The following is a 12,675-nucleotide window of genomic DNA, read 5'->3' as shown; positions in this document are numbered from 1 at the left end:
TGTATTTGTCTCAGTATTTTAAGTGGTACATTATTTATTTTTCTATGATTTTCTTAAATGAAGGCATTGTGGTTCTAAACAGCATTCCTTTCACTCGTGTTTTCGATGTCAGTTTCCGCTGTGTCGCTGTTGATTTTAATGAAGAATTGTGGCGTCGCGGGGAAAAAAAAAGTTATGCAAAAAGCGGCGCGGTGCGAGGGGAAGGTGGACATTTACAAGCTACAGACCGCTCGGTGCGTTTTTCTCTGTGCGTTGACTTCAGCTCATAGGCCTTACAACGGAACACATCTGCTTTTTTATTTAATTTCGTGTGTCGAAAAAGGCGAACTATGACAACAAAGTACTGATGGCCTGAATGTTGACGGGCCCAGCCAATGCAACTACGTAACAGTCAAACATCACAGCTTTGTATCACGCTCTCTCTTCTTCTTCTTCTCTCTCTCTCTCTCTGTCTCTCTCTCTCTTTACATTGAATGTAGTTTGATATATGTATAGTGGATTATTAATGTACTGTTAAAAAAAGAAATGTGTGCTCATTTGACAAGAAGTGCAATTTATACTTTGGTTGATGTGCGTAGCATCAAGCGCGGCTGGTGGTGGTTTTATCGCTCCGTGTGCTCAGTCGCGCTGCCCCGTGTACCACTACCTGGAAACAACATGTGTATTTACCACAAGACAAAGAAAAACAGATGTACACAGCTTTCATTCAAAATATCAACTGAATATCTGATTGGTTTCCTCAAACACCGTCCCTCCACTCATGTTGTCACGTTATTTCCATCACTTATATTTACTAAATTGTTTGTTTTTATTTTGTGTTTTGATTTCCAGCCTTTGTTACAGTATTTGTATCCACACATTGCTGTATCTTTAGCATGAGCAGCTAATTTTTTTAATTGATTTATCTTCTTTTTTTTTTTTTTATTGGATTGATTTTTTTCTGTTTGTTTGTTTGTTGTGTTTCCTTGTTCAAGCGTCACATTTTGTGTATTCTGCTATCAGCAGAAGTGCCAAAACATTTATTCCATATCGGTATTAGCAAAGCTGACGAGGGGACTCGCTGATCGGGCCACGCAGAAGAGCTCTGAGTCAAGTTTTCCTCTAGCATGCACCCACGAGCCACACCAGATTAAATCAGATTAAAAGTGCTGGTGTCGGATATTTGACAAACTCCCACTCAGACATACTGGTCTCTGATCAGAACTCGGACACTCCCACACAATCTGTACCCTCCAACGCACCACAGCCTTACTGGAATATGACTATTTCTGCCACATACTCTCAAGAACCGTTTGATATTTTCTTTGAAGACCCTCGTGTACACACACACTACTTTTATTTCAAGGTGACATTTCATATGACTGTACTGTTGGAGCCAAATAAACACAGTCTTTCAAATACATCCAACAGCAGTCGAGCCTTTATTGGTCGTCCTCCATGTCTCCTCCTTAAATATCGTGTTTTTTGTTATAACAGCAGCAGCTACTAGCCAGAAAGTATAATTACATGCACTTAAAGGTTACATGTTATGTATTATATTATATGTGGCGGCGGACCCTGCCACCTTTCTAGATTCAAACAGTGTTCTGGGACTTTATTTTCCTCTGAGAACATTTTGTTCATCAGTTATAAAAAGACAAATATTTCTGAGTTTGTATTATTAGCTCATTGATATTGTAAATATTAAAATGTAAAGGGAATTTAAGGGATCTTGACTTTCTTGTCTTACACAACTATCACCTTTCAGTGTCTGGGAACTGATTATCTACACGGTCAGACATTAATTTTCTCAGCCTAACTTGTACTTGAGTTGCACTGCGTCCATTATGTGTAACCTATTAATGAACACAGAGGACGGCAACTCTACACAGGTCAAGAGCAATATGACCAAATACTCATCCTCTGTTTATTTAGTATTTATTGAGCTACGTCTCAAAAACACCATCCAGTGGAATGACAGATGTTAATGTAGAATGCAGAGACTCTCCAGGCGCCATGACATCATCGTAGGGACAGTGACAGAACATGTCAGGTGTCTTTAGTGACATTTAGTCTCTCGGTGATTAATAAAGCCGCCTCTTTATTCTGAGGTTTTATTTATTTTTAGTGCTAATTATCTTGTGCAGCCTGTCCTCCATCTTCCAGACCACCAGGTGGAGTGGAGGTGGTGTGATGGGGGTCTTGGTGCAGGGAGATGTGACGGTGCTTCATGACTTTATAAATAAAATGTGATTTGATGTACCTGTTGACGTCACCGGGGGGGTCAGGTGTTGGCACGCAGCCTGCTCTTAACACGAGTATGACGGAATTCAGACAGCTGTGAGAAACAGCTGGATCTGTGACGCGCCGGCTAGGTGGCAGCACGAGAGAGCCGCGCGAGCTGTCAGTGGGTGCGCGCGCGTGTCTCGAGCCGGTTTGTTCGAGCTCGTGCAGATGAAGCCGGTGTGTCAGTCCGCGAGGACAGCGGACAGCGGCAGGATGTCGGCGGAAATACTGGAGAAGAAGAAGACGCTGGACCTGAGGAAGAAGCACATTGGGTGAGATAAAGGGACATTCTGGAGTTTTTTTTTTTATTAACGTAGCAGCTGTTATGTGTCTGTAGAGACGGAGCATGGTGGCCAGAACACATTTATTAACCTAAAGTTCGACACAACAAACCAATTATCATTTCTGTGAACACATTTTGTTTATTAATGAGTTTTAATGACGAGTTTTGTAGCCAAGAAGTGACTTTTGACTTAATACACTTGAAGACACTTGAAGACACATGCAGCACTTTGTCTGCTGGTGTGCAGTTCTGTCTTAATATCTTGTTCAGTAACACCGTACAATACTGTTAACCCTCAGTTAAAGGTGCACTATGTAGTTTTGGGGAAGACATTTTAATCAGAAGAGAAGAGTCGATAAACTCTCTTTGCATGTAAACTGAATAAACAAACCGACTTTGAAGGACAGCTCTATTTCATACTGTTCTACTTTGTCTAAATGTGGCGGACCCTGCCACCTCTCTAGCTTCAAACAGTGTTCTGACCCTAGTTTCCTCTGAGAGCAGCTCGATTATTCAGTTTCAGTTGTTGACTTTGCATTTTTACCTCATCAATACTGCAAATATTAAAATTCTGACTTTGAATTTCTTCTCCAAAACGGCGCACTAACGTTAGCTCCCCTGCAGGCCGTCCTGTAAGATCTTCTTCAGCCATGACCCGATCAAGATCGTGCGAGCCCGAGGTCAGTACATGTACGATGAGAAAGGCCAGCGCTACCTGGACTGCATCAACAACGTGGCTCACGGTAAACACACAGTTACACTCGTCTGCAAAGAAATGAAACCTGATTTTTGGAGCTTTGCATGCACAACAGATCAGCTCCCTCTGACATATACGTCTGAGGCTGCCCTCCAGGTACGCACGTTAGAGTTGTTGTTTTTGAGAACTTGACAAACTGCTTTACGATGTTGGCGTGGAACATACAAGTGATTCAAAGACACGAAAGCAGCAGGCTTTGCAGGCAGACAGCATTACCTCATTCAACACTCTTTAATTTCAGCATATGGCCTCCAATTATGCGCCTTTAATATCAGTTGTCATGGTATGTTTTGACCTCAAATTACAGTCAGATGACTCTGTTTTCGTCCTGATTGTGAGGACCCGTTCTAATCCTGCGTGCATCCTTTTGCTTCCATTCCTCAGTGGGCCACTGTCACCCGGACGTGGTGAAGGCGGGAGCTGAGCAGATGGAACTGCTCAACACCAACTCGCGTTTCTTGCACGATAACCTCGTACTGTACGCTCAGAGGCTGCAGGCCACGCTTCCCAACAAGCTTTCCGTGTGCTACTTCGTCAACTCTGGGTATGTGTGAGCGCTCCTGTTGCTCCTCAGACAACAAACACGTCCAGGTGGTTTGCTAGCCTTGTTTTTTTCTGGGTGTGGATCAGTTGTGCTTAGTTAAGATGCAGTGCAGTCACTGAGAGAGATGCACAGCAGGATTACAATCATAATGTGTGTGTTATCTTGTTTTACTAGTAGAACTGTAGCCTGAGGTGGCCTGGATCAAAGGGTGTAGTCTAGACATGTATGAATATGACGTTAGTGTACATACATTTCTGAAGAGAGACAGAACATTATATGTGCAGTGGATGACTCACCTTTGGAAAATCCCTCCACATTTCAGTTGTGATAGTTATGCTGCTTTTGAAACAACTGCAACAATACAACTTTAAGTCTACTTAAGGGCTGCACGATAAAGTTATTTTGACAGATATTACAATTGCTAAATGATTCACAATACGTGGAAATGATCTTTTTTGCACGACAAGCTTCATTCTCACTGAAAAACCTCTTACATCAGCACTACAGTACATCAATAAATGCTGTTTTTTGTCACATCTTTTACCTCTACCCCAAACATTGCAGCGTCTCGGTGTGTCATGACTTCCAGTGAAGAGTAATGCAGCAGAATATAATGCATGTCAAGCTTTGGACATTAAACTGGACCAGTCTGCCTCTGGTTACTTATTTACACCACTTGCCAGAGTGCGAGCAGGAATTATCTAGATCCGGGGTAATAATGTGGTAGATAATGATCCATATACACTCAGCACCAGACAGAGTTCGTATCAGTCACAGGGACATAAATGCAGTGAGAGAAGTTGTAAAGATACAGACAAGTTATCACTGCAAAGGATTTCTACAGTCTGTAGAATCAGTATGAAAGTGTACGTGCAATCAGACAGCACAGTAAAGACAAGAGGGAAGATATATATGAGCCCCTTAATTCTCCTTCAAGGAAACAACATGTTAGATAATATTGCACTTCCACCTTTGTGGCAAGGCCTCTTTCGTATGATAAGGTCCATTAAAAAATGGAAAGAGCACCCCAGAAATGATCCGAGTCAGGGTTAGAGAGCAGAACCCTGCAGCAAGGCTCCAAAATCCTGCAGAAAGCCTTCAGAGAGATGTGGAGTAGAGCTCGACCGGGCCAAGAATGTCAGTAAAGAGCTCAGATATCGATATAGTGACCAGTATAAAAAGGTTTTTTGCAGCAGCTTCTCAAATGTGGCTGGTGAACACTTGTGGTAACAATATGAAACAGAGGCAGGATACTTTGAACAATAAACTGTATTTGTCTAAGATTTAATGCGCTGAAACAACACAGAAAAACATATTTTCTGCATTATAATCTGTTAAAGAAAAGTTTTCTACAGCTGCACATATCGTCTTTATTAACACCTGTGATGGGCCGACACGGGTCAGTCGATATATCAGTCAGGTTCTCGTGTGGAGGCTGTTATAGCACCTTAATAATCCCCATGATTTGCAGTAAATTGTTTAATAATCACATCACTGTTGGCCATGTGGTCAGAGGGCAGGATGTGATTTCACACACACAGCAAAGTAAAGAAAAGTAGAGGAATAGCTTGAGAGCTTCATGCATAATGAAGCTTTATCTCTAATGACCTGTATTAGTGAATATATGTCATCTTATATGCCCTCATAATGGGAAGTAAAACATCAAACAGTGACTGACGTGCTGACGGCTTCACCTGTGTGTTTTGTGGTGACTGAGTAACTCAAAGTAACCCTTGCCCCTCTGACTTTCAGCTCCGAGGCCAACGACCTGGCGCTGCGTCTGGCGCTGCAGTACACGGGCCACAAAGACATCATCACGCTGGAAAAGTACGTGTTTACTCCCACATGTTCATTTAACTCAGAGATTCATATTTCTAATCAGAATAAGGAGCAACGAGACCTGTGTTTGCTTTGTTTGCAGCGCGTACCACGGCCACGTCTCCTCGCTCATTGACATCAGCCCGTATAAGTTCCACCATCTGTCAGATGTTGAGCAGAACCAATTTGTCCATGTGGTGAGTGCTTTTTCTCTCCCTGTCGGCCTGCCTGCACACTATTAAAACACCATGACTCAGGCTGCACTACTGGGCTTTGACAGGCTACCGAGGATTCACTCCCCAGTACGTGAACGTGTGAGTGTGTGTGTGTGTGTGTGTGTGTGGATGAGAAAACAAGAGACAGAAGCAGGAAATACAAGTCGATTTGTACGACAAATTCAACAGGGCAAGGTGGGCTTAAAGTGCTTTTGAAAAAGAGACATCATGGTCTGAACAGCTCACTGATAACTCAAACTGTTTGTAAATCACACACATCACGTAAGGTGCTTAAAGAGACGTGACAGTGATTTTAAAACTCTGCGTTCTACTTGGAGAAGCGTCTTTGGAATGAGGCAGAACAGGAAAGTTACAAAGCGCTAAAGAACAAGCACACGATGATCTTCCAGCGTCCTTCACGCTCCGTGTTGTGTGACTCTGTGCCCTCTGCTTCTCGATCCCCTCGGTGTAGTTTGATGTTGCAGCATGTGGAATCCTCGGCTCAAGTGTGACGTTCAGTCTGCTCTGCCAGCTTGCATATTTTCACATCCAGTTACTCCGAGAGCAGTATCGCCTTTCTGTCCAACTCTCTTCTGTCCCCACATCACACAGGTGTGATATTCTTAATAACATTCTATCCTTGAATATACAATTTTTTTCAGTTGTCTGAAAAAGAAAAGCCTCTTGAGTGCTTCCTTCAGAATATGAATGGTTTGATGCAGATTCAGAGGGCTGTGCTCCCAATGTTTAATCAATACATCTCGACACATCACATTAATTTTCTATACAGGAATATATTTTGCTCACTGTGTTATCTGCTTTTTGTAATGATCCATACTTAAAATAACAGATGCATTTGCATTTTTTCCCATTATCTTTACTCAAGAAGCAGCCTACCACATCTCGGCCAGCGAGGACAGATGGTTTGAAAGAGGCGTAAAAGAATCCATCTACGTTAAACTGGAACAACCATCTTTGAACAGAGGAGGTGTCCTGAGACATTACTTATCACCCACCTACAGTGCAGTACTGGGTTCCCTCCCCAGACAACTTTAACCCCCATTCACACCCACCTAGCCCTAACAACCCACATGAAGGCCAGTTGGGTCAAAGACTCACAAGTGGCCCTAACGACTCTGACACAAGTCCAGTTGCCTACGACATGGCACATAGTATTGCCGTGACCTGGACAACACTGGAAAGATGGTTACATGCTAGGTGATAAGATTTTCATGATAACATGTCGTCATTTGCACAGCTTGGGTTGGTTTTCTGAAGCACAGGTGCAATCACAGCAGTTCATATATAATAATGATGCTATATGTTGTTGTTGTTTAAGTATTTAGGTAAATGTAGTTTTTTGTGTGATTATCTTGTCCCCCTATACAGGCTCCGAGTCCAGATGTGTACAGAGGCAAATACAGAGCAGACCACCCTAACCCCGCCAAGGCGTATGCAGATGATGTCAAAGATATAATAGGCAGAGTGCATGAAAAAGGAGGCAAGGTACGCTTTGATTTTGGTTTGTTTGTGTTATGTTAACTGCAGGTGAGATCGACCTTGTGCTGCCTCAGTAAACTGTCAAAACACGCTGTTTAAAATAAAAATCTGACATATGATGCATTATTATTCATTAAACTCTTCAGCATTACATATCAGGACCAGTGTGTCGGGTGTCTCAATTGCACCAAATTCCACACGGCGCCTCTTCGGGCCCTCAGCAACAAACCTGCCAAGTGTGAAGTAGATCGGATGAACTCTTTAGCATGCAAGCTCGTTGGCAAATAATCAAATGTTGCCAACCTCAACAGAAGGCATGTCCACGCTCGCAGGGATGAGAGGGAGTGGAACTCAATCTCAGAGATGGTACAGAATGATTTTTGCAGTCAGGAGAGAGACAAAATTGACAAAATGAGCACCAAACAACGGCCTACGTTAACACTTATTTCTGTATTTCCAAATATTACGTGACTGCACTGCAGCTTGTGAAATAAGTGGCACACTTATGAAAGAGGGAGCTCAACGGGTCAAAGATGTCAGAGCTCTGCTTTTAGACTAATAGACCTGATTTGTTTTTCTCTTTCATACAGATCGCCGCTTTTACTGCTGAGTCACTGCAGAGTTGTGGCGGGCAGGTCATTCCACCCCCGGGATACTTCCAGCAAGTGGCAGAGTACGTACCCAACCCAACTCATGATCATACTTTTCACAATTATCTTACTGACACCAAATAATGAGAGCCGCAATTCCAGCATGATTTCTGACACTGCACACACCTAACACCTGTTTGACGCGGCTGCACCAGAATGCACAGTTGATGAGTAATGCATGCAGATATTTTGTTTGTGTTCTTTTCCATAGACTATAGACAAACCTGTCAAACGTGTGGCGTGTTATTGATCTTTGCATTTATGAGGGTGTGTGCCTTATCTAGAGAATGAGCAACGAATCACGGTTTACCTCTGCAGACATGTTCGCCAGGCAGGAGGTGTGTTCATCGCCGATGAAGTCCAAGTGGGTTTTGGGCGTGTGGGCACCCACTTCTGGGCGTTCCAGCTTCAGGGAGCGGACTTTGTGCCTGACATCGTCACCATGGGAAAGCCGATTGGCAACGGCCACCCCATGTCCTGTGTGGTCACGACCAAAGAGGTGGCAGAGGCCTTTGCTTTATCAGGAATGGAGTATTTCAATACAGTAAGAGCAGTAATTTCCCTTTGTACTCCCCATAAATATGCAAATATATGATTAATATAAATTTCAAGTTCCCCTTAACTATTAAAATCTACAAAACACTGCAAAGGCAGATAGCAGAGAGCACGAAATACAATCTTTTCTTCTGCTCCTAAGTTGACCGGAAATGGCACCGACCCAAAATTTCCTCCTCGGCGTTCAGCTCATGTCTAAATTTATGAAGCGTATCGACACAGCTGCTGTCCACATTATGGGAAAAGTACATTCCATCCAAGCATTATTGATGGTTTCCCTCAGATGGCAGTTATTTCCTGTAAAAGCAAAAATGGAATACTAATACAAATTTAAGAGTTCTGTCTCTCATATTAAATGGATTTCCAGTCATATACTGAAGTGTTGAGTGTGTTTTAAGCAGTTATTTGTCTTTTAATCTATAAACAAAAATCCCACCGCTGCCTCTGTAACAGTGCATGTCTGTTATGTACTCAGTGCTTCGGATCAGTCTGTCGTCCTGATGTTCGGGCGGCTGATTTCCGAGGCGGTGTGAAGCCAACCTCGGTGTAATCTTTCCTCTGTGTGTGGGTTTTGAATTTCTCAGTTTGGTGGTAACCCAGTGTCGTGTGCCATCGGTCTGGCCGTACTCGACGTGATTGTGAAAGAGGATCTCCAGGGAAATGCGCTGCGTGTGGGCCAATACCTGACTGAACTGCTGGAGAAGCAGAAAGAGAAGCATCCACTGATCGGTGATGTCAGGTGAGCACACACACAGTTACACTTTGTAATACCAGAGTATTCGTCATGTTTGTAGAAACGCTGGACCAACATGTGAATCAGTGACTTGAATCTTGGTATCATGTACCAGTGATCGTCAGTCAAACATTGTTGGAGATGCTGTGATATATTGACCTTGGAATTGTTGCTGCCAATATTTTCTAACACTGCTACTGGAATCTTGAAACCTCTCACTATTATAAAGTTAAATACAACTTTAAACGGTAGATTTCATTTGGTGTATTATTACCAAGATCCAGAACAGGTTTTGGATCAAGAGAACAGTATGTGTTTAACTTTTCTGAGGAGTCAGCAGAGGTGTATGGGATCCTTTGCGTCAGAGATGGTTAACTGAATGGCGTCACGTCCTGCAGGGGTCGCGGCCTCTTTGTTGGCATGGAGCTGGTGAAGGACCGGTTGAAGCTCACGCCTGCGACAGCAGAAGCCCAAGAAGTCATTTATAAGTAAGTGTAAGATCTCAGATGAGTGTCTCATGTCACATTAGTCAAACATTTACAGCATTTAAAGGAGGAATTCTGGCCATATTTCACAAATTACACCTTTAAAACAAGGAGCTTTGATTATACTCCTCTGCAGCCGTGCTTCAACAAAGTATTACTATTAAATAAAGCAGCAAGTTCCAGCAGTGTCACGACAGCCTTATCAGTTTACAGTGAGATAATGAAGTTGAACATTTAATCTGCAGCTCTTACACTTCTGTGTGCAATATTTTACAGAGCGCTCAGTGGAGCTGCCATTCACAATATCCAGTCATGATATCTCATGACTAGATATTGCAGCTTTGGACAGACGTTTTGCAGGAAGAGGAAAAACAAAGGTGTAATCAAAATGATTTAATAAGGCTAGATTCTTTTAGTGTGGCTGCTACGGTGCACTGTGACTCCTGCAGCACCCGGGCTTCTCCTGTTTTGATTGGTCCAACTTCATCTGTAAAAAAGGTATTTTATGACTGAACTGCAACATGATACAGAATGCAGAATACTTCCTGTTTTGTCGCAGGCTAAAGGAACAGTACATCCTGCTCAGTGCTGACGGACCTCATCGCAACGTGCTCAAATTTAAGCCGCCGCTGTGCTTCACCTCGGAGGACGCTGACCTGGTGGTGGAGAAGATCGACCACATTCTCACAGGTGCTTATCGTCTCCCCGGTCCTTTTCTCTCTGTGGTGTTGGAACACGCCGTCACTCGTCTGGCGTGTGCATTATTTAAAAGGATCAAGGTGTGTAACGGTAGCCTACTGTCGCTGAAGGAGCTCGCAATCATGTGTGTTATTGTATCTGTTTCCAGAACTTGAGGAAGCCTTAGGCTTGAAGTTGCACAACACACTGAATGCAGAGAATGATAGCATCAAAAGGAAGGTAAGCATGACTCTGCCATTAAATCAAAAGCATCCAAGAGAACTCAAAAACCCAGAGCAAGTTTTTGGACCAAAGCTTTCATGTGTTAGATTGGATCACTTGTTTTAAGAAGGCAAATGTAAGATGGACAAGATTTAAACTTCTTTGATTTTCATTTCAACATTCTCTCCTCAATTTCCAGCTGCCAGCTGAAGAAAATGGACACCAGTATCACAGCGGGTTAATACTCAACAGAGGGAGCGGTCCAGGAGTTCCTCAGCAAACCAAACGCCACAGGAGATAACGCTGCTAACAAACAGAGTCAGAGCTGTAAAATGACGACACTTTATCAGCAGGAAGTTGGTGGAGTGCCTTAGCATTGAACGTAATGAAACAAGGTTAAGATGATAATCATAATAATGCACTGTGTATCTACGAGATGGCAGTATCTGCTCAGGTATTATGTTTTTAATCACATGTAGGAATCAAGCCACTTGTTCAGCATAACAAGCGTATTAAGCTTCACTTTGGTGCAGAAAACCTGCTTTAATTGTGCTACAGAACCTGTATATTCCTTTAATTTAAATGTATGCCAACATCTACCTGACCATGATTTTCAGAGAATCAGGATTTTAATAAAGCAAACAAGTGTTTTTTCTCACAGCGGGCGATGTTTGAGATGCAGCTGATTGTGACCATTGCTCGCTGTTGGTGAACGTGTGCTGAAGCTGTTTGCATTAAATAAAAAATACTGTATAAAAAAACAGCGTATGTGATACTTGTTTGTTGATCCATGAGGATAATTTGCTGACCTCTGCCAAGCGTAGCGTCACAGCAGCATGTAGAACATACATGACATCAAATCTGACTGTAAGGCTTCAGCGTATCTTCCAGTCGGCCGCAAACAAACAAACGTGGACGATGTTTGACAAGTCAGAAATTATTTACCAGTGTTCCCCTGCTGCTTCTCAACAGAAACTGGACAGAAGCTCAGTTTGTCACGTGCATGTGAGAGTGCTGAGTCACTGTCCAGGCTCTAGGTGATTTAAATGCATATTTTATGATAAGAGATCATTTTAACTTAAGTGATGAGTTGACAGTTGCAGGCTCCTGCTCTTTGGTTACTTCTGATTTATAGATCCATTCACTTCCTGATTGCAGCCTTATGCCTTGATTTATAATTAATATAAAGGGGCACTAACAAAACTGTTTATTAAGGTGTGAATTTATAATTGAACTGTTCATCACAGTGATGCCTGTGGGAAGTCTTGTTGTGTCTGGCTGTGTTGCTGTTGCTCAGACGGGAGACGTTTGAGCAGGTTGTGGTGGATCCTCAGTGGCGTTTCCTAAGTTCGGATGACAGCGGTGTAGATTTGGGTCAGCAAGCCTCTTGACGGAGGTTAAACTTCCTGAGCCGGCACAGGAAGCACACCCTCTTCTGGGCCCTTTTTTAAATATTTGTGTTGATGCTGGAGGCAAAGTAGATGTGACCGCTCCAACCTGTCGTCTGCATGCAGACTCATCACCGTCCTGACTTGCTGGTGGAGCAGGTTGTGTGACGTCTGAGTGAGTTCGGGGTGTGAATGTCGACTGGAATCCACCTTGAGGTCATCAGATGGATCAACAGGTCCCTAACCTCCCTCACCATACAGGAAGCTTCAGATTTGCCCCCTGCAGCCAAAACACACTCACAGTTACCCACAGTATGTGTGTAGGTTTTGCACAGATCATAATCAGTGACACTGCATATTGTTACTGTACATGTGTATTATTCATTGTGTGTCTTCTTTTGATTTTTTTATCATTTATTGTATTTTTCATGTGATTTTGTGCCGTCTGTGTTTTAGCAGTCCACTGCAGAGGTTTGCTCCGGTGCAGGTGCGCTGTGTCTCAATCAGAAGCTAAATAACAAACTCTTTGTTTTCATGGCTGAATAAACAAACTGACCTTAAAGTTGTAGTCTGTAACAGTTT

General features: G+C 42.9%; 1 protein-coding gene across 2 annotated transcripts; it reads left to right on the top strand.

Moving 5' to 3' along the window:
- The first annotated feature begins 2,338 nt into the window (after nucleotides 1-2,338).
- etnppl (ethanolamine-phosphate phospho-lyase) lies at nucleotides 2,339-11,466 on the top strand. Of its 2 annotated transcripts, none has more exons than XM_030432074.1 (13): nucleotides 2,339-2,537; nucleotides 3,173-3,291; nucleotides 3,690-3,849; nucleotides 5,602-5,676; nucleotides 5,771-5,864; nucleotides 7,272-7,388; nucleotides 7,973-8,055; nucleotides 8,351-8,576; nucleotides 9,172-9,326; nucleotides 9,719-9,808; nucleotides 10,365-10,495; nucleotides 10,653-10,723; nucleotides 10,905-11,466. In XM_030432074.1, the coding sequence occupies exons 1-13, from the start codon at nucleotides 2,434-2,436 to the stop codon at nucleotides 11,004-11,006; spliced, it is 1,527 nt and encodes a 508-aa protein (XP_030287934.1). In that variant the 5' UTR covers nucleotides 2,339-2,433; the 3' UTR covers nucleotides 11,007-11,466. The 2 variants fall into 2 exon arrangements, with proteins under 2 accessions (XP_030287934.1, XP_030287935.1); XM_030432075.1 differs by having other exon boundaries at nucleotides 2,376-2,537; nucleotides 3,162-3,291.
- Nucleotides 11,467-12,675: the final 1,209 nt, after the last annotated feature.

Source organism: Sparus aurata, chromosome 10 (genome assembly GCF_900880675.1).
Source record: "Sparus aurata chromosome 10, fSpaAur1.1, whole genome shotgun sequence".
Taxonomy (NCBI): domain Eukaryota; kingdom Metazoa; phylum Chordata; class Actinopteri; order Spariformes; family Sparidae; genus Sparus; species Sparus aurata.
This window is presented reverse-complemented; position numbering and strand designations above follow the sequence as displayed.

Bases quoted from the DNA above. Each gene is read 5' to 3' on its own strand.
- etnppl (XM_030432074.1), top strand. From the start codon at position 2,434: ATGAAGCCGGTGTGTCAGTCCGCGAGGACAGCGGACAGCGGCAGGATG. The intron at 2,538-3,172 runs GTGAGATAAAGG...GCTCCCCTGCAG, and splicing joins CTGAGGAAGAAGCACATTGG to GCCGTCCTGTAAGATCTTCT. The intron at 8,056-8,350 runs GTACGTACCCAA...TTACCTCTGCAG, and splicing joins TACTTCCAGCAAGTGGCAGA to ACATGTTCGCCAGGCAGGAG.